Genomic DNA, 23,085 nt, shown 5'->3' with positions numbered 1-23,085 from the left:
TCCGCCCGTGCCAGGCTTGCTGGGCCCACTCCCGTGCTGTGCCATGTGTGCTAAGCCAGGAGCAGCAGCAGCACACTCGCGTGCAAGGGGGTGTGGGGTCGGGAGGGCAGGTGCCTCGCAGGACCTGGCCCTGCCAGCCCGCCCCAGAACTACCCAACTCCGTTAGCCGTGGAAGCTGGGCGGGGCCTGGCTGGGGGGCTCTCTGGGCTTCGAGGGGAAGCCACCCGTCTCACGGGGCTGGGGTGGGGACGGCGGGGAGTTACCATTCGCTGAGCGCCATCCTCCTGTCGTAGACACGGATGGAGCCGTCGCCCAGGCCGGCCACGATGAGCGAGCGGTGGGAGTCGCAGGACAGACTGGTCACGCAGCTGTCGGCGCCCGTGGGGATGTCCTAGGCCCAAACAGAGAGAGGTGAGGGACCAGCGCACTGCTGCCCACAGCACTTCACGGACACCTTGCTGGCCCGGGCTGCCCGCTGGCTTAGTCTCCACTGGAAGCTGTCACCGACCCAGGAGCCCGGGGCTGGGGCCCAGGCCGGGGCGAGGGCAGGGCGGGCCTCCCAGCCTCGATCAGCCGAGGCATCTGCCCAGCACCTGCGCCACCAGCCAAACCAGGCAGAGCGGAGCCCAGGCAGCCTGCGGGCACCTCCAGGGACGCCCAGCTCCCAGTGCCAATTAAACTTTCCAACAACATCTCCCTCTTTCCTGAAAAGACAAAGCATATTTTGTCAACGTGGAGCCTTCATTAACTCTCCCTTAAAAACCTTCATTAGGCTCGGCAGGCGCCGAGGGACAGCCCCAGCCCCTCGGCGGCCAGAACCACTGCGGAAGGGCAAGCAGTGCCGCACGCCGGGCAGGAGAGCGCAGGAAGTGAAAAGCGGGCCTGGGGGGAATAGTGCTTCTCCGATCGCACAGGGCCGTGGTCTGTGTGAGCGCCAGAGACCTGGGAGGAGCAGCTGGCTCTTCCCCCAGCACCAGATGCACCCCGCACCTCTGTACCAGCCACAGCCAGGGGCCTGGGACAAGCCTGCGGACAGGGGCGCTGGCCAGGCCCCGGCCTCGTACAGGGAAGGGAGCAGAAAATGAGAGGCTGACTTCCTGTGGGTTCAGGGCTCCCCCAAAGAGTGGAGGAAGCTGTGTGGCACCGTCATGGGCTGGGGCGGTGGGGGGGGGGAATCACTTTGGGCTGGAACCCCTGCCTGGCGGTAGAAGTGCTGCTCTGCCTCCACCAGCGGAGGGTGACCAGGCTGGCACCGCACCAGCTCAAAGCACACTGCTTCCTTCCTGCCTGGGTGTCACCACAGGGCAGTGTCTGAGGCATCCAGGAAGACAGTGTCCTGAGCCAGGGCCCAGGCGCCTGTGGTCAGGCCTTGCCCAAAAGGAGGCGGGCACAACGCGGGCCTGGCAGGGCGGCCTGCAGCCTCCTCCGCTCTTTCTCGTATGGGGAAGGTGGCTCAGTGGCAGAGCGCTTGCCTAGCATGCATGAAGCCCTGGGTTCCATTCCTCAGCACCACATACATAGAAAAAGCCGGAGGTGGCGCTGTGGCTCAAGTGGCAGAGCGCTAGCCTTAAGCAAAAGCAGCTCAGGGATAGCGCCCAGGCCCTGGGGTTCAAGCCCCAGGACTGGCAAAGAAACAAAAAACAAACCAGTGTTCTCTGTTTCCTAAAACTGAAAATAACAGTTGCATTAAGGGTAGAAATGCTCAGTGGTAGAGCATGTGCTTAGCATGCATGAGGCTCTGGTTCAATTCCTAGCACCCTCTCCCCCCAGAATGATGCATAGTCAAGTAATTAAGCATTCAATTTAAAATATTTCACCCTACTGATTTCTGATATTCCCTAATTTGCACAGATAGAACAATATTTGAAAATAATTAGGATTAGCACAGGCTTAATACGCTACGGTGCAGGGTCAGAGGCGCCCCAATGAGTGTGCCAGGAGGCAGTTAGCGTCCAGAGGCTGCAGGTTCTGGTGCTGGGTGGGCAGCACCACCCCTCGCCTCCTCCGGCCCCGTGCCGGCGGGGAGGCCATCAGGAACTGGAGACAGCTGGTCTGGCGGTCTGTGGTGAGCAGCTCTGTCTCTGGAGGGCAGTGTGGGGCCCGTTGTGCAGCGTGCCTACCTGCACCTTGGTCTCGCGGTCCGTGTCCCAGATGCGGACGATCCGCACGTCGCCAGAGCTCATGAGGAGGCCGGTCTCCTGCTCCCAGTCCACTACCATCCCCGCTCCTGTGGAGGAAGCCACGCGGGGTCAGCCTGGGGCTCTAGGCTGCTTTGTTCTGGCCAATCGCATAGGTACAAGGGGCACCTCCAACCCCTGAACCCAGCAGACGGCCCCTCTGCCCCCCCAGAGCTTCTGGGGCTCCGAGGGCTGCCAGCAGACGGGCCCACGGCTCTGAGCTTCTGGGGCTGGGGCGTCCCTTCTCGCCAGTTCTTAGCTGCTCTTGCCTGGAAAGCTCTGTTCTTCAAGAACTACCTACAGGCCTGACCAGGCCAGTGGGTGAGCGTGGCCAGAACAGGCAGGCCCACGGAGACACCAGTGACGCTCAGGTGGGCACCCAGCCACGCCCCTCACCACACATGGGTCCCCGGCCACGCACTCTACTTGTCATCACGACGTGATGTCAGCGCCTCAGGCCTGGCCAGGGCCACGCTTTCCCAAGCCCCACACAGCTCCATAGCAGACACAGAGGCTGGGGACAGGTCTACCGCCGTCACTGACCACGGCTCAGGAGCACGCAGAGGCTCGGTCAAGCACAGACTCCCGAGGCTGACGTGCTCTTGTGGATTTGGGGAACGGATGGCCAGTGGGAGCTGGCCCAGAAGCACTGGACCCCACCTCCCGTGGTCACAGCCCTCCTTTCAGAGGGGCCCGACGCCCCGACGCACCTCGCGTTGTTGGCAGCATGTCTGAGAGGCCCTGCCAGGCAGTCACCATTTCCGGGTTTTTTTCCAGATCAGCGAAATTCTTCCAGACCCTGATGGCGCCGTCATCTAAGGAGAGAGGAGGGGGCAAGTCTGAGAATGAATATGTCTGGGGGGGATCTGGGGTGAGGGTCCTGGGACCCCCCGGTCTCACTTGCACTGCACTGTCTTTTTACCCCACATGGCTGGAAGCCGGTGGCAGAAACATGTTTTTTTCTTTGGTCAGTCGTGGGGCCTGAACTCTGGGTCTGGGTGCTCTCCCTCAGCTCTTCAGCTCAAGGCTAGTGCTCTACCACTTGAGCCACAGTGCCACTTCCGGCTTTTTCTGCTTATGTGGTGCCGAGGAATCGAACCCAGGGCCTCATGCATGCAAGGCAAGCGCTCTACCACTGAGCCGCCTTCCCAGCCCCAGAAACCCGTTCTAAAAGAACTAAGGGCAAACAACTGCCAACCTAGGGTGACTGCCTTGGAAACTCTCGTGCCACAGGGAATGCCAAACGAGGATATGTCAGACCCAAACCAGAAAACCAGGAAACAGAAAACAACAGCAGAGACTCATGACTGTTTGTGAAGTAACCCTTCCAGCTGTCCTCAGGAAGCGGGGACTGGACTTGAGGAGAGGGCGGGACATGCGTCTGAGGCCCAGCGCAGGGAGCAGGCCCCCAGGGTCACAGGGTCAGCCTGGGGCATCCTCCATCCTTCCCGTGCAATGCCCATGGCCCTGGGTCCCCCACGAAGGGAGGACAGAGGCTGAAGGGCACTGACCGGGCATGGAAGGGCTGGGGAGGGGAGCAAGCCCTGTAACGGCCATGTGTATGCACCCCCTTTCGGTAGCACAAACTGCCCACTTCTAAATGACAGCTGTCTTGGGAGGTGCGCCTGCCCAATAAGGCCGCAGAGCCTCAGGACCTCGGAACCGCGCTGCTGCTCTCCACTGCGGCACCGCATCCTCAGAACTGCGCATCTGCGCCCCCGCACCCCCAATCTGGCCAGCAGGCCTGCTCACCTGTGGCTGTCAGCAGGAGCGAGCAGTCCTGGCCGTTCAGGTACTCCATGGCGGTGACCCTCGTGTAGCGAGGGTTCCCATTGTGGAAGTAGTCCAGCTTCTCCCCTTTCTCCCAGTCCCAAAAGCTGGAGCCAAGAAGACGGGTCATTAGGGAAATGCAAAACCTCATTACTCAGGAGGCTGAGATCTGAGGACTGAGGTTAGAAGCCAGCCCAGATAGGAGTTGATGAGACTCTTATCTTCAGTTATGCACCAAAAAGCTACAAGTGGAACTGTGGCTCAAGTGGTAGAGGGCTGGCCTTGAGCACAAAAGCTCAGAGTTTAAGCCCCAGGACCTGCACACACACACACACACACACACACACACACACACACACACACACACACACACACACACGTAAACACAGGAGTTTCATGTGACTCAGCAACTACACCACTGGGAATGTGTGGTTTGAGTGTTCATGTGCCCATGATCATGCAACACTGTCCACAACAGCCAAGGGGCAGAAGCAACACAAGCACCCAATGCGGAAGCAGGCCATGCGCATGGTGGAGTAGTACACGACAATGTTGACACCTGCTGCCCCAGGGGAGCCTGGAGGACACGATGCTGAGCACATCGGCCGTCCACCAGGGCACACACTGCCCGGCTGCACAGAAAGTGGCCCTGTGCGGACGTCTATGAGGTGAGCAGATGCGTGGACACATGAAAGGGTCAACACGTGCACCTGCACCACCTTCTGACATGTGCTAGAGCACGGAGGAGCCGTAAGACATGCGAGTCTACAACAGGCTGGGGGCCGGGCCGGCGGCCGTGTCTCTCGCCGGCCAGGGACTGGCGCGGCGGGACGGGCATCAGTGTCTCGTGGGCTTCAGGGAGATGAGAAAGTTTGGAGATGGAGACCAGGCTGGATGTGCAGCCCTGAGAACCTATTTAATGCCACCTGCTGTGCAGGTAAAATGGTTGTGATGCCAAGTTCACACACACACACACACACACACACACACGCACACGCACACGCACACACACACACATCAATTTTAAAAGAGAAAGACAGAAGTGAGGAGCTCTGAGCTGGGAAGGAGGCTGGGCGAGGCTTGGTGTCAGTGAAGCTGCGTAGCACACGGCCGGCCCCCAGGAGGGTGAGGGTGGCGGCCAGGACGGGGGGCGGGGGGGGGGGACCCCACCCAGGGAAGGAAGGTCCCGCAGCCACGCCTACCAGATGCTGTCCTTGTCAGCCACGGCTATGCACGGCGTGAAGGGGTGAAACTTGACCACGGAGGGGACGCCGGGGTTCCTGTTCAGGAAGATCTGGTCGTCCAGTCTGGTGATGCCTGCAACAGAAACAGCGCGCTGCGGCCGCCTGGCGTCGGTCGGATCACAGCGTACATTAGGAAGAGCCAGTCAGCGCCTGCTGGGGGCCAGGAGAGGCGCAAAGCAAGTGGAAGGCAGGGGACAAGAAGGGGCTGAAATCAACACCAAGGAAGAGGGGTGTCAGCCCACTGTGTCCGTGGGGCGCACCTCCACCTGCAGGGTGTCTGCCTCTGCTTGCCCACAGACCTTCTGCTTACGAGTCTGGAGGCACAGGACGCATTGGCTCAGCGTTCATGTGACATGCCAAGCAGTGAGGAGCTAAGCGTGAGCCAAGCAGCGGGGGAGGCTTTCCGCGTGGAGCCGGCCGCCCTGCGCGGCCGCCCAGGCCCACGCCCACGCCCCGCTCCACTGGCTGGCCAGGAAATCACATGACAAGGACAGAGCCACCAAGTAAGTGGAGCCGTGGGGCTCACATTCTGCGTCCAGGGGAGGGGCGCCCGCCGGGTTAAGCTCGGGCTCCCGCTCCCCGCCTGCGAACCTCACAGCAGCAAGCCGTGCCTTTCGGGGCTACGGATGGGAGGGAGGCAGGTGCCGGGGCACGGGCTCCCCTGTGCCGGCAAGCCTGAGGACCAGTCTGGGCCTCGTGGAGAAGTGGGGTTCAGCTGGTCCTCCCCATCCCCAGGCTGCCCCCTCCCCTGCTCCACACAGGACCTTACAGACCAACTTCTCCTCCGCTGGCCTAGAGTCTCCTCTGGGAGGAGCAGCAAGGGCCGGGCAAGGTTGAGCGTGCTCTGGGCAAGCAGCAGGGTCACAGGTGCCCTCCCTCCACGGAGGGCCCCGGGACGGCCCCTCACCCTTCTGGATGACCTGCTGGGCCTGCTTGCGCACGCGCGTGTTCCTCAGGAACCGCCACTCCCGCTCCTTGCGGATCTGGCTCTCCAGGTCGTGCTCTTCAGGGATCTTCAATGACAGAAAACAGCTCGTGACGCTCAGCGCACCGGCTCCACTGCAGGGGCGGGGGCGGGGCGGGCGTGGGGCGCAGCCCGCGCGGGGCGTCCACTGTCAGCACGGCAGGGCTCACGGCGGACGCTGGGCTCCCGGGAGCCGTGGGCTGACAATGTGCCGGCCCCGCCCGCAGAGGCCACAGCCCTGGCTTGGGTTTGTAAAACAGAACACTTCCTTTTCTTTTTAGGTCTAAGACTGGAACTTGCACACAGTACCCTGGTGCTTTTTGCACTTTGGTTAGTGCTCTACCAACTGAGCCATGCCTCGAACCCCAGGACATTTCTAGTGGGTAAATTTGGCTGACTCCTGAAATATAGAAGATAAAACGCTACTTCCTCATCGTTGTTAGTGCAGACAGAGCCGCTTCCGTGACCGGCCTTGGGGCGAGCATGGATCACAAATGCAAAGGCCGGAGGCTGCCTGTGCTTGTCATCCTCTGGCAGAGCAGGCACTCGGGATGGAGAGTGCCGGACGGTGGCCAGCCCCGGGCTCTGTGTGAGTGTGGCCGGGAAAGGAGAGGCTGGCACGCACACAGGTCCCTGCGCCCGGGCGCCCTGCGCCTTCGCTCCTGGCAGCAGCCGCACAGCTCCTGCAGATGGTCGCCCTCGTTCCCTGCCATCTTATTGCTGCGCGTCTTTCTTTTCCTTCTTATAAATTGCAGGCACGCGCAACAAAAACATCAACAACAGCTCAGAGAGAGCACCCGAGCCCGACACAATGGGAAGAGGTGTGGGACGCCTCCCTCGGGTATGCGCTGGCTTAGAAACAGCCCCACGATGGCAAACGGAACGGGCTCGGATTCATGACAACGGCTGCGCTTTCTGACAGTCCAAAGCTCATTAGAAAGGAAATGACAAATGGCCACTGATGTAGAGCCCAAGGCCTGTGCAAGAAGGGATCCTGTGCTTTCACAAATCCTGGTCTCTCAGGGAGTGGACCAGAGCAGGAAGGAAGCGGGAGGGGTGCGAGGCTGGAACTCAGGGTCCTCTACCAGCAGCATGGGGCGCGGCCTGGGGCGGAGCCGCTGCTCCCGAGGTGGGGGTGGACCCGGGGAAGCATGGGCTCCAAGGACGACCGTGACAGCCAGCCCCAGCGGGAAGGCGCGGGAGGCTGGCAGGCGTCAGACAGTCTGGCACCTGCTCCTCGGCTAGAGCCCACGGGCCCAGGATGCTGCCCCGGGGAGCCACGCGGTCCCGTGCCCAGCTCTGAAGCAAGGCTCTCCTTCAGAACCTGCTGCGCTCTAGACAGCCTGGCCCTGGAACCCCAAAGCAGCACCCCATCCCGAGTGCACCCGTCCTGGGGACAGCCAGCCGGCTGCGACCGCCAGGCTGGCCGGGAAGGAGAGGGGACGGGGCAGGGGGAGGCGGGGCAGGGGGAGGTGGAGGGCGCGGGGTGGATGGAGCAGGAGGAGGGGGCTCGAGGCACGGCCACGTGAAATGGCCAGCAACCGTTTCCTCTAGCCACCCATCTTCTCGTCCTCCCTGCCGCCTCTCTCGGTTGAATACATGCTTTTTTGGTAAACAAGTGTCCAGGCCCGCGCGGCGCGCTCTGTGCGGAGCCCTGGGGAGCTGCGGCGGCATCGTGGTGTCCCGTGCTCAGGATCATGACACGCCGGGTTTCCACACCTCTGGGCTTCTCTCAGACAGAAACCAATTACAGTCCCCAGGCCTCCCAGAGGCAAGGCGCTGAACAGCAATGAAGCTCTGCTCCCTTCCGGTTACAGAGACGCGAGGGGCTGCGGAACAAGGGGGTGAGGAACCCCAGGGGGCTGTGGGAGCAGCGGCGGGGCGACGCACACAAATGGGGCTTGGAAGGGGTTGGGTCTTCTTGAGAATCTCGCGGATCCAGGTGTCTGGGACACGAGCCTAACAGGAAGAGGACTATCAAAGAGGAAAGAGGTTTGGGCAAAGGCACGGGCGAGGAGCCCACGGAAGCCCATGGAAGGCTGCCAGCAGGCGCGCTCAGCGCCCGGCACCGAGGCAGACCGTGAGGACGCATGCGCCGTACCGCGCCGCGCCGCGCCACCCTCGGTCCACCCGGCCGAGGCGCCTCTCCAGCATCTCGGAGGAAGCACTGGAGCCACCCGGCTGCTGGGAGCCGAGGACCACAGAGGGGCGGTCAGCGGGAGCAGCTCAGGCGATTTACACTCACACGAGAACACTTAGAGCTGAGGGAAGGAAGCTGGCCAGTGCTGGGGGCCATGGGGACAGGTCAGAGCACACACCTGAGGATTCTGCCTCGAGCGGGCCTTGGACCTGCCCCTCCCACACAGCTGGGCTTACAGGCGTAGGCCACCATACCCCTCATTGATTGAGATAGGATCGTGCCAATGTTTTGCCCAGGATGGCCTCAAACTTTGATCCCTCTTCTCTGTGCCTGGCATGTAATTGAGATTACAGGTGTGAACCACTAAGGTCAGCCTGTAGGTTTTAATTGCTGTAATGTCTCTCATTCTGGTTTTGGTATTAGACTAATGCTGGCCTTTACACACACTGAGAAGTGTCTGCTTCTATTTTCTGTGTAGAGCTGATAGCACTTCTAAGGTTCAATGGAATCACCAGTTGTGCTGGTCAGACTTAGCACTGACAAAGCATTTGACGTAACAACATAAAAGAAGAAAGCTTGACTCTGGCCCATGCTTTTGGAGCTTTCCATCCGTAGTCACTTGGCTCTCCTGCTCTTGGGCAGGGCTGATGTGGACGGTAGGCACAGAGTGACAGAAAGGGTCAGGGACAAGGTGTATCTTTCCAGGGCACAAACCTAGGCCTTACTTCCTCCAACCAGGCCCCAGCCCCTACAGTTCCATTACCTCCCAAGTTAGCCTCACTAGCTGGGGCCTGAGGGATACGCCCTATTAAACTGTAACACAGGGCTGGGAAGGTGGCTCAGTGGTAGAGCGCTTGCCTTGCATGCATGAAGCCCTGGGTTCGATTCCTCAGTACCACATAAGCACACACACAAAAAAAAGCCGGAAATGGTGCTGTGGCTCGAGTGGTAGAACGCTAGCCTTGAGCTGAAGAGCTGAGGCACAGCGCCCAGGCCCACAGTTCAGGACCACGACCGGACCCCCCCAAAAACAAAAACAAAAAAACAAAAAAAAAAAAACTGTAACACAGCCAAATGAATCAGGCAGGAGGGTTCTTTGTGGAAAGGTTTTCAACTATAGAACCTTTGTATGGACAGTTCTAGTTCCTTTATTTTGTTTATTTATTTTTTTTTTTGGGTCCAGTCGTGGGCTTGAACTCTAGGCCTGGGCGCTGTCCCTCAGCTCTTCAGCTCAAGGCTAGCGCTCTAACACTTGAGCCACAGCGCCACTTCCGGCTTTTTGCTTATGTGGTGCTGAGGAATCGAACCCAGGGCCTCATGCATGCAAGGCAAGCACTCTACCACTGAGCCACCTTCCCAGCCCTCTAGTTCCTTTAATAAGAAAGGCTATCCACTAAGTCTCTAAGCACGTACTATTTTAAAATAGCAGACGTGAGCTATGTAAACCAACATGGAGAAGAATGTTGGGTTATTATCTGAAGGTAACATATACAGAACATGGCCCTCTTGGATCTTACAGACACATGACACTGAAATATGAGTTGAAGAAAATAAAAGCTACAAATCACCGCTCTAGGGACTCAATCCCACTTACCAATCACAGCTGTGGGGCCCAATTCCCCAACCAATCATGGATCTGGGGACTAATTCCCACCTACCAATCCTGGCCGTGGGTACATATTAAGGTCACCCTAGGTCTCATGTTACTTCTAAGTTGTATTTGATTTCCTTATGCGCACTTGAAACAGTTTAGAACTGGTGTTGTTCACTCTTTGAGGCCCTGTCTTAGCCTTAGTAGTATTTTTAGTTTACCTGTGAAACAGGAAAGTAAAAAAAGTCCTCATGCATTTTCATTACACACAATTAGATGATTTAAAAAAAAGAACAAAAAGAATAAAAAGAATACCCATATGTAGACACCCTGAAAAGGTAGGGAAAAAGTAAGATAAAACACCCTGCTCCCTCTTTTAAAGTTTAGAAAAGCCAGGGGCCAGTGGCTCACGCCTATAATCCTAGCTACTCAGGAGGCTGAGATCTAAGGATCATGGTTTGAAGCCAGCCTAGGCAGAAAAGTCCCTGTGAGACTCTTATCTCCAATAAACCACCAGAAAACTGGAAGTGGTACTGTGGCTGAAGTGGTAGAGCGCTTGCCTTGAGCTGAAGAGCTGAGGGACAGGGTCCAGGCCCAGAGTTCAGGCCCTACAACCGATCAAAAACAAACAAACAAAGCTGGAAGTGGTACTGTGACTCAAAGTGGTAGAGGACTAGCTTAAGAACTCAGGGACAGTGCCTGGGCTCTGAGTTCAAGCCCCATGACTGCCAAAAAAACAAACAAAATAAAGTTTAGAAAACTTTTCTATTTATGCAAAAGCAAAATCACTTGGATCTCTAGGTCATAAGGCTGTGCTCACAGGCACCTACTGTCAGCACGACTGCTTCAGACTGCTGCCAGTAAGGGTGTTTCCCATGCTCTGCTCACCAGCCCTGCCTGTACCAGGCAGCGCTATAGGACACTGCTGGCAGGTCTGTGGGAACGCACCCTCAGATACACTTGCAGGAACACAGGGAGAGGCAGGTGAACAGGCACAGACCCAGGAGAGGCAGGTGAACGGGCACAGACCCAGGAGAGGCAGGTGAACAGGCACAGACCCAAGGAGAGGCAGGTGTGGCACCGGCCAGCAGCACACCCTGCTTTGGCTCTGTGCAGGGCAAGCACCCATGCCCACCGTGTGGAGCATTCCCAGTAAGTTCAGGCCCTGCTGGGTGCCACAGCTCTCTGGAAACTTCCTCCCGTCACCCACTTCTGTATGCCTGAGGGAGAATCGCTCACTCGAACCCCTGGGAAGGAAAGCATCAGGCTCAACCCTGGTCTAAAAGAACCCAGTGCTGTGCTCTGCCCCATCCCTGCCCCTCCTCCCTTTCATCTAGCCGGATGGCGGGCAGCAGGCCATTTTCACGGACTTGAGGAGAAGCTGCTCACTAGTGTCTCAGGAAGCAGCTTCCTGGTCAGCCCCTGGCCCGACAGTGGGAGAAGAGCGTGGGCTGCCAGGCTCCCACCCGCATGACCTTCGAAACTCCATTTGATTTCCAGAGACCACAGTGGGTCCTAAAGGACAACTCTGCCCCTTTCCCAGGTCCACCTGGGAAAGCTTCCCAGAGCTTGCTGATTGTCTGAGAAGCTTGTTTGCTGTGTGAGCGTGTGTTCTTTCCTATCTAAACCACAAGGGCTCGGTGAGTGGAAAGGGCCTTCTTCGCTCTGCGTGGGCAGGGCATGCTGGAGGCTACCAGGAGGCGGCGGCTCAGGGGAGGCCCACGGCTCCTGGATCTGGTGCTTGCGGACCCAGCCTGAGCTCCACACCTGGGTCAGGCCATCTCTGCAGCTGTTAGTTTTTGTTAGTTCACGTGCTGTACCACGTGAACCAGACTCCAGCGTGCGTGCCAGGACCTGCCTTGGCTGGCTATCCTGCGGCTTCCACTTCCTGAGTGCTGTGCTGACGGGCACCTGCCACTGCGCACCAAGCCTTCCAATCAGTACAGGATGATACAGCCCTCCATGGTGACTTGCATAATCGTATAAGTAGTACAGGACAGAAACGGTAGAAGACAGGGATGTGCCGTCCTGATCACATGGTTTGTGCTCTGTGACTCAGGTGTCCCCTTGGGGCCTTTTTCATAAGTGTCTGGCATTCTGTGCATCGTACACATAACTGCAATTGTTTTGTAAGTGTGAGTTTTGGCCCTGTTTTACAGTATTTTGTCACGAGTGTTTCTAGTTTGCCATGAGTTTTTATCTTATTTTGAGACAAGGTTACACTATCTAGCCCAAGAAGGCCTTGAGCTTGTAATACTCCAGCCTCAACCTCCTGAGAACTGGGATTTCAGGCATGCACGACCATGCCTGGCTGCCGCTGTATTAAAGAACTGTTGAACAGCTCCAATATGATCTCCCCAAACACTTCATAGTGTTCTAACCATTCCGAATTGGACAGACACTCGTAGGCCCCAATCCCCACTGCTGAGAGTAATGGAGAGTCTCAGAGGCAGTCCCTGGGCCGCAAGCCTCCACCCAGTTCCTGTCTCGGGCGGGGAAGACCGTCTTGCAGAGCTAATCCAACGTGTCTTCCACATCAGCAAGCAGGGTAAGGGCCAGCCTGGCACTCTCCTGCCAGGGAATTAGATATAGTGCCACAAGAAGGTAAGGGAAAGCCAGGTGCTAGTGGCTCACGCCTGTAATCCTAAGTATTCAGGAGGCTCAGATCCAAGGATCAAGGTTCAAAGCCAGCCTGGGCAGGAAAGTCCATGAGACTCTTACCTCCAATAAAAAGCACCAGAAAACCAGAAGTGGCGCTGTGGCTCAAGGGGTAGAGCGCTAGCTTTGAGCTGAAGAGCTGAGGGACAGCGCCCAGGCCCAGAGTTCAAGCCCCACAACCGACCAAAAAAAAAAAAAAAAGGGGAAGGGAGAGGAAGCCTGCCCCTGTGGCTGTCTGTCCCCAAAACAGCATCTGGGTCACCATCCACGTCGCCAGTGTGTGACGGGAGGGCAGAGGCTGAGCACGTGCGGCGCAGCGGAGGGCACGCTGCTGGCCTCCCCGCTCCCAGCTGGTCGAGTGGGGCTCCGTGAGGAAGACGACAGAGGCTCGCCGGGAGGGAGGAGGAGGCAAGCGCGAGGCCGAGCGGTCAGGGCACACGAGGGGGCGGCGGGCGCGAGCTCCAGGCCTCGGGTGCTGGCACCAAGGGAGTGCCCCCCCCACGGCTCCCCCGCAGCCCCGGACGCAGGACGCACCTTCATAACGGGCTGGGCGAAGTACCGGGAGCTCCAGTCGCAGAAGCCAGTCTGCATGGTGGCGCAGATGAAGCTTTTGTGTCCGGCAGCCTCGTCCGCGTCGTCTGCCGTCTTTGGGCATTCGGAAAGGAGGTTAGAAGGAAACACATTAGCTCCTTTTTTTCTGTTTCCTGTGTTTTTGACACAGGGTCTACTATGTAACCCGGGCTGGCCTTGAACTTGTGAGCTCCTATCTTAGCTTCCTAAGTGTTGAGATTACAGGTGTGACACACTGCGCCCAGCCCTGTTCTATTCTTTACTGCGCTAGAAACACTATTTTCACGTCGCTCATGGACACCGCGAGGTTTTGATCCTAGGGAGCAAGCGAGCCGTCTCCTGTCTGCCCCCCGTGCCCGCAGCACAGGGTGTGGCACCAGTGGCAGGTTATGCTGGGCGCATGTGAGGGACGCCGTTGCATGCTCTGCTCGAGACCAGGGCCCTGCCGCCCAGCACAGCTGCTCCTCGGGCGGCCGCGCAGGGCAGCTGCAGCGTGAGAGCACTTTACTCAGGCGTTCCCCTGGCTCTTCCCTACCGTGGGCAGTAGGTGTCTGGGAGCAGTCCCTCTCTGCATCTTGGCAGGGGGACCTGGCGGGTGGTGGGCTCATCTCGTGCCTTGGGGCAGCAGCTCAGGTTCCCTGTGGGACTCTGGCGGGGGTGAAGGGACAGGGGGCAGCTATCTGTTGCCAGCCGTGTGCTCCCAAACCGTGGCTCCTGCCTCACCCCTGCCCCTGCCCCCGAGTCAGGGCTCAGGTAGGGCACTGATGCATGCGGGGCTCTGGGCTGAGGCTGGCCAGCGCACGTGGAGACCTGCCTGCTGTCACGTGATGCTGTCACCAACTTGGTGAGCCTGCTTCTTGACTCCATCTGCAATGTAGCATCACTCCTTTGTTCAGTGGTGAGCCATGCCTCTCCACTGGCGGGAGAATCACTGGGCACCCCTGCAGGTCCTGATAACCTTGTTCAGACCTCGTGTCTGGGAGTGACAAAGCAGCTGGCCCAGGCCAGACAGCTCTTAACGTGACTCGAAGAAACTTGGAGCGAGACACTTTTTCTCCCTGAGATTCCCTTCTCAACTTAAAAGCAACGTTGTATAAGCTGTGTGTGCCGATCTGTGTCGACTAATTGAATGTTTACGGAAACACCAAACAACCCATTCAGAATAAACATTGTAGAGCAGCTGCCACATCAAGCGGAGGCAAAATGCTATTTACCCAAGAAGGGAAGACGCAAATTAACTCCGCGTGCGTATTTTGCCTGGCAGTGTTGCCGAGACGAGCAGAGCAGGAAGTCTGCGGGTGAGACGCCCTGCGTGCCAGCACTGCCGGGCTCTGCGGACGGTGCTGAGCCAGGCTGCTGCCTGCGCGTCCCAGGGCAGGGGGGGCTGCTGCCTGCGCGTCCCAGGGCAGGGGGGGCTGCTGCCTGCGCGTCCCAGGGCGGGGGGGGCTGCTGCCTGCGCGTCCCAGGGCGGGGGGGGCGCGGGGACACCCCCCAGCCCCAGGCCTCAGCACCCGGTCGGCACACCAGTGAGCATAAGCAGCCACGCAAAAGAAACAGCTGCCTTCTCTCCGTACCTGATCCGGGCCCTTGTCGAACATCTTCCGTGTGCGGGGGAACTGGTGGGAGTGGGGCGTGTACTGCGCGCCCGCGGGGCCGGCGCGGCCGGAGGGCAGGTCTCGGCTGACGGGCTGCTTGGCCACGTCGTTGGTCAGGCTGCAGCTGCTGGTGCTGGATGCGGGCGGGGAGCCGCTGTCGTCAGGAGGAGAGAACGCTACTGAGCGCCGCCACATGAAGGCGAGACCCAAGGCCCTCCCCGCTAGGTGTGAGGTGTCCTGCGCTGCCTGACTTCCCGATGCCAGCGGCTGACCGAGGGAGGCCCGTCACCCCGGCTGGCAGAGGCCCCTGTGCCCGGTGTTCAGGCCCACCCATGCTGCTTGCTGATGTGAGCAGGTGCAGCCCACCCTGCGGGCACCATGTGCGGAACCCAGGTTCTCTGGACAAACCCCCCGAAGCCCTGGGAAACCCGGCTGAGCTCAGCTTTGCGTCACCCTGGGCACGTGGAGGGGCTCCTGCGATAGGGCGGAATCCTGGTGCTCCGACTGCCCTGATGGAGGGCTGGGAGGGAAAGCAAGGCAGCCAGGGGCGGGAGCCCGGAAGGGGAGGGGCTGCGGGCAGGGCCCAGCCCCCACTCACCCGGCCTGGTGGATGTTCATGCCCTTGTTGGTCGGGCTGGCGGGGGCCGACTGCGTGAGCGAGGAGGTGTCCAGGATGCGCTGCGGCCGGGCGTTCATTGTGGCCTGGAAGCAAAGAGCAAGTGAGGCGGGAAGCCGGGGCGATGCCCCGGCGAGGCCCAGGGGAGGCCGGGGGCTGCTTCTCCGTTGCTTCCCAATGGTGGGAGGTCGTCCAGCCAAGGAGGCCGCAGGCGAGACAGCGCCGGCAATGAGGCATTCATCCACCCTTCTAGAAACTGCTCTCCAGAACCAGCAAAGCCTTGACAGGGCACAAGACTGGCGCTGCGTGTACAACAGCAGGAGGCCAATCTGACCCCTTCCTTTGACGGGCCACCCCGAGGGCCAGGCCCGCGTCCCTGCCCACTCTGTCCCGTTCTGATGCCCAACACTTCAGCTTCGTGTGCGGCTGCACGGGGCCGAGAGGAGCTCAGCCTTTCAGAGCGGGGCTGGGTGGTGCCCCAAGGGAGGCAGCCAGAGGCCGGGGGTGGGACCAAGGGTCAGGACAGACAGTGGCTGGCCAGGTGGCCCCTGGGGCGGCCTTGGGGCTGCCACCACTGTGCTGCTCCCATGCTGTGAGCCCCCCAAGGGGCTCGTGAAAATTGTGGGGGCTCGGGGTGGGGAAGGTGGGCCTGGCCTTACATCCAAAGGCCTGGGGCTGCGACTTGGGGGGGAATGCTTGCTCAGCCTGGTGGGTGCAGTCCAGGTACAGAGCACCTGCTATGGACGGGGAGGCCGGGGCTGTGCGTGGCCAGCTCACGCTGGCTGGACACAGGGTGTTCCAGAGGGCCCGGGCTTTATCTGGGGTTTTAACAGGATTCTGTGCAGATCTGGAATGGAGCTGTCTGCTGGGGGATGGAGAGGCGGGAACCCGGGAGTTTGAGGTCTGGCCCTTGGTAGCCCTTGTGAGCCAAGGAGGTGAGGCTGGAGGATGTGGCTGGGGGGGATCTGTGAGCCTTTGCACTGAGACCGCGGGCTCGGGGAGCGCCTGCTGGGGCTGACCGGAGCCCTGGGTCAGGAGGGGGCCAGAGGCTTTTTAGTGGAAATGACCCCTCTGCCATGGATGGTCTCTGAGACGAGCCTTCTAGAAGAGCAGATGTAGAAGACAAGCGGTGTCTGGCCTGGAAGGCTCTGCATGGAGGCCCCTCTGGTCTCGTGTTTCTAAACTTCGCTTCACCATGAGGAACGCTGTCCCCACAAGCGCGGCAGACAGAAGCCAAAGAGACCCAACGACCAGAGGTAATGCTTCCCACCAGACCCTGGCCTTTAAAACGCCCGCCTCCCAGGGCTGTGCATCCCTCTCCTGTCCCCTCCGGCCTTGTGACTTGGCCCGAGCTGACCTCCGACTGGAATCCTCCACCTCGCCCCTCCCACCTCTCCCAGATACGCGCCCATGCCCGGCAGATTCTCATATTCTGATTACAAGAGTAATACACATTCTTGGTGAACTAGATTTTGCTTTGATATTTAAATCATGCAGCCAATTCTACTGGCATAATCTGACAGCCCAGTGATTCCTTCAGTCTAAAAGAGAGAAGGATTTAAACTTAGGCGAAGTTTAACACATGCTTTCTCAAAATTTCTGGAGGCAGTGGGTGGTGATGGGGAAGACAGAGGGCTTTCCGGGCTGGAACGGGAACTTCCACGAATCCCACCCCCTCTCCTGCGCCAGCGCGGCCTCCCGGGCTCCCGGCGGGCGCCTCTGGGGAAAGCAGCGTGGGCCCGGGCGCCTGCCTGGGCCTGCGGCTGACAGCCTGGGGGCCGCGTGCCCACACACAGGGCTGTGCCGCAGGCACCGGGCTGTGCTGCTCCTCTTGTCCCGTTCAGACACCGCAGGTGTGACCTGCCTGGGGCGGGGGGCGTTTTCAGGGGCACCGATGCCCTCGGGCCCGGCTCACCCAGGTTTGGGTCATCCGCAGATGTGAACAGAACCCCCGTCAGGGAGGGGACCGGGAGGACAGATGACATGTAGGCAGGGGTCAGAGCTTGGGGACAGTCTCTCCTGGCACATGCCCTGTCATGTGGGAGCACCCAGACAGGCAAATCTGACAGGCCCCCCCCCCCGGCCACCAGATCGGGGCTGGTTTGTGGATGAGCCCCCCCCACCGGCAGCAGCCTGCCCGGAACACCCAACCCTGAGGTACACCCGCGGCTGCACACAGAGCCGGGCAGCAGTGAGGGCGAGGCCACGGCACCATGCCAGCTCTTCAGTTTGGCAAAGTGAACTCGGTCAAAAGCCAACCTTCGAGCCAGACCGCAGGCTCAATGTGATGCTAAAGCTGGGTGAGGAGGGTGAGGAGCGGCGTGGCAGGGTCCACTTCCGCCTCCAGGCTCCAACCAGAACCACATGAGCACAGAGCAAGCCTGACCCAATGCAGAGAAAAGCACCAGGAAGGAATCACAGAGGCTGGGTGGAAAACACCCCGAGCCCTGAACACCGGGCGCTTTAGACATGGTGCTGTTCATTTCTTACAATGGTATGGATTCATATGTGACTTTTTTTTTTTTTTAGTCATTGTGGGGCCTGAACTCTGGGCCTGGGCGCTGTCCCACTTGAGCCACAGCACCATTTCCAGAGATAAGAGTTCACAGACTTTCCTGTCTGGGCTGGCTCTGAACCACAATTCTCAGATCTCAGCCTCCAGAGTAGCTAGGATTAGAGGCATGAGCCACTAGTGCCTGCTTAATATGGTTTTAGAAGAAACATGTGGGTATGATGATTAATCTGATTTTTGGTGACACTGGAGCCTGAACTCAGGGCTTCGGTCTATGACTGATACCTCAGCCATTAGGCAAGCACACCCGAGGGGACCTGAGCATGGGCAGCACCATCGGACAGGCTGGGCTCAGATGGAGTAGGAGAGGAAGAAGGAAGAAGCCACTAGCACAGAATCCGTTTCCTGGCTGCCATGATGAAAACCTCTGAAACCACAAGCCAGAGCAAATCCGCCTCCTCCTGCGTTCATGCCAGCACCAGGGGCCAGCCGGGGGGGGGGGGGGGGGTGGGTGGGGGGAGGGGGGACAAAAGGCAAGGCTTCCGCCTCCTCCTGCGTTCATGCCGGCACCTGGGACCAGCGGGGGGGGGGGGGGTGGGGGTGGGGGGAGGGGGGGCGAAAGGCAAGGCTTCCGCCTCCTCCTGCGTTCATGCCGGCACCGGGGACCAGCGGGGGGGGGGGGGGGGCGAAAGGCAAGGCAAGCAGGCTGGGTATCAGTGACAAGGCTTCCTTTGTTGTGGCTCTTGCTTCGAGATCTTGCTTTGCTGCCTGGGTTGTCCTTGAACTCACAACTCTCCAGCCTCAGCCTTCTGAGCACTGGAATGACGGGCGTGCTAATGACAGGTTTGCTCCAAATAGGAAACTAAAATATAGTTAAAAATCATTTTCTGACAACCAACTAATTGGGAGAAAATATTTACCAGCAATATATCAGACAAGGGGTTAACATCCTGTATATACAGGGAACTCAAGAAACTAATCCCTCCCAAACCTAACAAACCAATTACTAAATGGGCAAGGGAACTAAAGAGAGACTTCTCAGATGAAGAAATAAAAATGGCAATGAAACACATGAGGAAATGTTCACCATCCCTGGTGGTGAAGGAAATGCAAATAAAGACAACCCTAAGATACCACCTTACCCCATTCAGAATGTCCCACATCCACAAATCAGCCAACGACAAATGCTGGAGGGGATGTGGAGAAAGAGGAACCCTATTACACTGCTGGTGGGAATGTACACTTATACAACCACTTTGGAAAGCAGTCTGGAGGGTCCTTAGAAAACTAAAGATTGACCTCCCTTACGACCCAATCATACCACTTCTAGGCATCTACCCTGAACAACAGGAACCAATATACAAGGACACGTGCACCTCCATGTTTATTGCAGCACTGTTCACAATAGCTAGGATATGGAAACAACCCAGATGCCCCACCACAGATGAATGGATCCAAAAATTGTGGTATCTATACACAATGGAATATTATGCAGCCATTAGAAATGAAAAAATAATGGCATTTGCAGGGATATGGATGGAGCTAGAAGGAATCATGTTGAGCGAGGTAAGCCAAGAGCAAAGAGACAAACAGTACATGGTCTCCCTGATAAGTGGATGCTAAATCCAAAATGTTAGGTGATACGACAAAATTAACAGGCCTTAAGAAACAAAGAACTCCTACTCATCTGGTCGAACCACTACTAAATATCCCCATGCTGCTGATCACATGTATGGTGTATATGTGTACACCGTTATATGTTTTTTTTTTTTTTTTTGGTCCAGTTGTGGGGCCTGAACTCTGGGCCTGGGTGCTGCTGTCCCTCAGCTCTTCAGCTCAAGGCTAGCGCTCTACCACTTCAGCCATAGCGCCACTTCCGGCTTTTTTCTTATGTGGTGCTGAGGAATCGAACCCAGGGCCTCAGGCATGCAAGGCAAGTGCTCTACCACTGAGCCACCTTCCCAACCCCCACCGTTATATGTTATAGACTGTGATAAACAATTTGCTCCATGAAAGTTAGAATGAACTTGTGACTTTAAATGAGCATCATTATTCCACAATACTGTGAAATTTGGGAAATTATGTAATCACTTAATCACAATAAAAAAAAAAAGAATGTCGGGGAAGGTAGGGAGGGAAGGGATGGTAGGGGGAAAACAATGGAGGGGGTAACAATGCTCAATAGGAAGTGTACTCATTACCTCACTCATGTAACTGTAACCCTCTGTATAGTATCTTTACAATAAAAAAATAAAAAAAATCATTTTCTGTTTAAGTCAATCCTATTCTTTCCAACTGTTCTTAGTTGAAATCGCAGATAATCTGGGTCACTTGTTCATTTTCATTAAACATGCAAATGTTAACCTGGTTGAGCAGCCTTTTTCCATAGGCTGGGTCACATGACAGCAGACCGCGTGGACGCCCACCCGAGGCTGTGTCTCCCAAGTGCCACTGTAGCTCGTCACAGAGGATGGCCACGGAAGTGGGGGATGGGCAGCCCCAACAGTCTGGCTTGTCCCAAAAGGGCCAGCCTAAGTTCTACTGGCCAGGTCAGCACTGGCGGACACCATGTCTACCTGCGATGGAAGGCCTTTTATGTGGCCACATCTCTTTTTTTTTTTTTTTTTTTTGTCGGTCGTGGGGCTTGAACTCTGGGCCTGAGCGCTGTCCCTCAGCTCTTCAGCTCAAGGCGAGCACTCTACCACTTGAGCTACAGCGCCACTTCCGGTTTTCTGGTGGTTTATTGGAGATAGGAGTCTCACGGTCTCTCCTGCCTGGGCTGGCTTTGAACCGCGATCCTCAGATCTCAGCCTCCTGAGTAGCTAGGATTACAGGCGTGAGCCACCAGCGCCCGGCTATGTGGCCACATCTCTTGAGTTTAAAACACAGAATTTACTTGGGCATTACTAGTATTATTGCTGCTTTAAAGAGAAAGGGGAGATGGAATGCCGTAGCATTTTAAAACTGTTACTGTTACGGGGTAGGGATAGAACAGACACCGGAGGGCGGGAGCTGAAAGCCACGGCTCCTGCCTCCTGGACGGAGTGGCCCTGGGGACGTGGCCGGTGTGAAGGTTCAGAGGAGCGTGAGGGAGCGCCAGGAGCGGCCTCCCCTGCGCACCTCCTGCACGCTTGAACTTCTATCAAGCCGTTACGATTCTGATAAGGAATGATGTCTAGTTCCACATGTAAGAAAACCAGAAAGACAAACAGGAGACGCCTGTTTCAGAGGCTGGATGGGCCTGTGTAAGGGAACAATGATCCCACCCAGCTTGTGGCCTGCCAGCGGATTTCAGCCAGTGCCGGGGAAACCCAGGGCGGGGGGTGGGGGGGGTGGGGGGGTGGGAGGCAGCACTCAGGGAGAGAGTGCACAGCGCCGGGCCCCAGGGAGGCCGGGCAGTTGGTGTGTGAGGGGTGTGGACCGGGGGAGGACTACTCCACCAGGAAGGGGCCCTGAAATCTGAATGACAGTCTGTTCACCAGAGTGACAATCCACAGGTAGGAAAAGAAAACTGAGGGGAAAATTCTAGAACTTAACAAGAAGACTGGGAGCTGGTTACCAGTGGCTCACACCTATAATCCTAGCTAGACAGGAGGCTGAGATCTGAGGATTGCAGTTCAAAGCCAGCCAGGTAGGAAGGTCCATGAGACTCTTATCTCTAATGAACCACCCCAAACTTGGAAGTGGTAGAGTCTGGACTTGAGTATAAAAGTTCATGGACAGAGCCCCAGCCCGAGTTCAAGCTGCAGGACCGGCACAAAAAAGGAGGATGGGGGAAGCTGGTTTATAATCTTCGAAGAATACAGGACTAAAATTAATGGCCTGCATTTGTACCTTAAGCAATTAGAATCAGCCCAGATGCCCATAATGGAGGAATGGAAAATGTGGTATATATACACATTGGAATTTTATTCATCTTTTAAAAAGATTATACCATTCGTAAGGAAATGGAAAGGGTGGGAAAAAATTAAACTAAGTGAAGCAAGCTAGACCTAGAGAAACAAAGGTCGCGTGGTTTCCCTCATTTGTGGTAGCTAGAATGTATCTATTAATCTTTGAGTGAATACGCAAGTGGTATGTCAAGTGAACTGAATTAAATGAAGCACAGTACCCTCTATGGAGAGCTCAAATGCTATCATCTTTTAGATAGACTAAGTCAAAGCCCAGTAAAATCAACACCAGGAAACAGGACTCGGGCCAAGGGGAAAGGGAAAGACGAATACAGGGAGGAAGAATTCATTGTAGCTACCATAAAATTAAGAAAAATAAGGGAAGGGGTAGGTTGAAGGGGGTAAAAATACTGAAGGGGTGACACTGATTAAGATGTATTGTACAGCCGGGCGCTGATGGCTCATGCCTCTAATCTTAGCTACTCAGGAGACTGAGACCTGAGGATTGAGGTTCAAAGCCAGCCTGGGCAGAAAAGTCCGTGAGACTCTTATCTCCAATAAGCCACCAGAAAACGAAGTGGTGCTATGGCTCAAGTGGTGGGGGGTTAGCCTTGAGCTGAAGAGCTGAGGGACAGCGCCCAGGCCCAGAGTTCAAGCCCCACAACCACCACCACTACCACCACCAACAATAACAAAGATGTATTCATAAACTGCTTTGTTATATGGCACCTCCTTTGAACAAGTACTTAAAGCTAGTTCAAAAAATAAATAGCTGGTTGTCAGTGGCTCATGCCTGTAATCCTAGCTACCTAGGAAACTGAGATCTGAGGACTGCAGTTTGAAGCCAGCCTTGGCAGGCAAGTCTGTAAGACTCTTATCTCCAAAAAATTACTCAACAAATTAAAAAAGCTAGAAATAGTGCTGTGGCTCAAGTGGTAGAGCACTAGCCTTGAACACAAAGAGGCTCAGAGACAGTGCCCAGGCTGAGCGCAAGCCCCAGGATCAGAAAAAAATAAAGTGAAATGAAAAAAATATATATACATGTATATATAAAAAATAAAACATATAATATGCAAAAATATACATATATGTAATAAAATGAAAAAGGGCGATAGACTGAAGATATGGCTCAAGAAGGACTGAAGTTCAAGTAGAGAGCCAGCACAGCCAGCAAACTAAGGAAGTGGGCGGCCCTGCGTTCAGAAGCCCCACACGGAACAGAAGGAAGCCAGAAAGTAAGAGTGACCACCAGTAAAAACACTGTGACGCCTGCTTGCAGGTTCTAGCAGAGGAGCGCAGCCACCCGTACACCTTTGACCGAAGACCGGTCCTCCTCTATCAGGGGTGGCAACCTCTCT

At 56.9% G+C, this 23,085-nt stretch overlaps 1 protein-coding gene across 3 annotated transcripts in view; it reads right to left on the bottom strand.

The window, feature by feature from the left end:
- Positions 1 to 23,085, bottom strand: part of Rptor (regulatory associated protein of MTOR complex 1) — a 287,902-nt gene that overhangs the window by 4,830 nt on the left and 259,987 nt on the right. For all 3 annotated transcript variants that reach the window (XM_070031607.1, XM_070031605.1, XM_070031608.1), the window contains 9 exons: positions 15,308 to 15,411; positions 14,689 to 14,863; positions 13,079 to 13,189; positions 6,099 to 6,204; positions 5,150 to 5,264; positions 3,930 to 4,054; positions 2,888 to 2,992; positions 2,121 to 2,227; positions 264 to 391 (listed from right to left, as the gene is read on the bottom strand). In XM_070031607.1, coding sequence (XP_069887708.1) covers positions 264 to 391; positions 2,121 to 2,227; positions 2,888 to 2,992; positions 3,930 to 4,054; positions 5,150 to 5,264; positions 6,099 to 6,204; positions 13,079 to 13,189; positions 14,689 to 14,863; positions 15,308 to 15,411 — 1,076 coding nt within the window. The remainder of the gene's footprint in view (positions 1 to 263; positions 392 to 2,120; positions 2,228 to 2,887; positions 2,993 to 3,929; positions 4,055 to 5,149; positions 5,265 to 6,098; positions 6,205 to 13,078; positions 13,190 to 14,688; positions 14,864 to 15,307; positions 15,412 to 23,085) is intronic.

Source organism: Dipodomys merriami, unplaced genomic scaffold, assembly GCF_024711535.1.
Source record: "Dipodomys merriami isolate MVZ:Mamm:240054 unplaced genomic scaffold, mDipMer1.0.p SCAF_202, whole genome shotgun sequence".
In the NCBI taxonomy this organism is placed as follows: domain Eukaryota; kingdom Metazoa; phylum Chordata; class Mammalia; order Rodentia; family Heteromyidae; genus Dipodomys; species Dipodomys merriami.
Note: the sequence above shows the minus strand (reverse complement) of the source record. Positions and strands in the feature narration are given on the sequence as shown.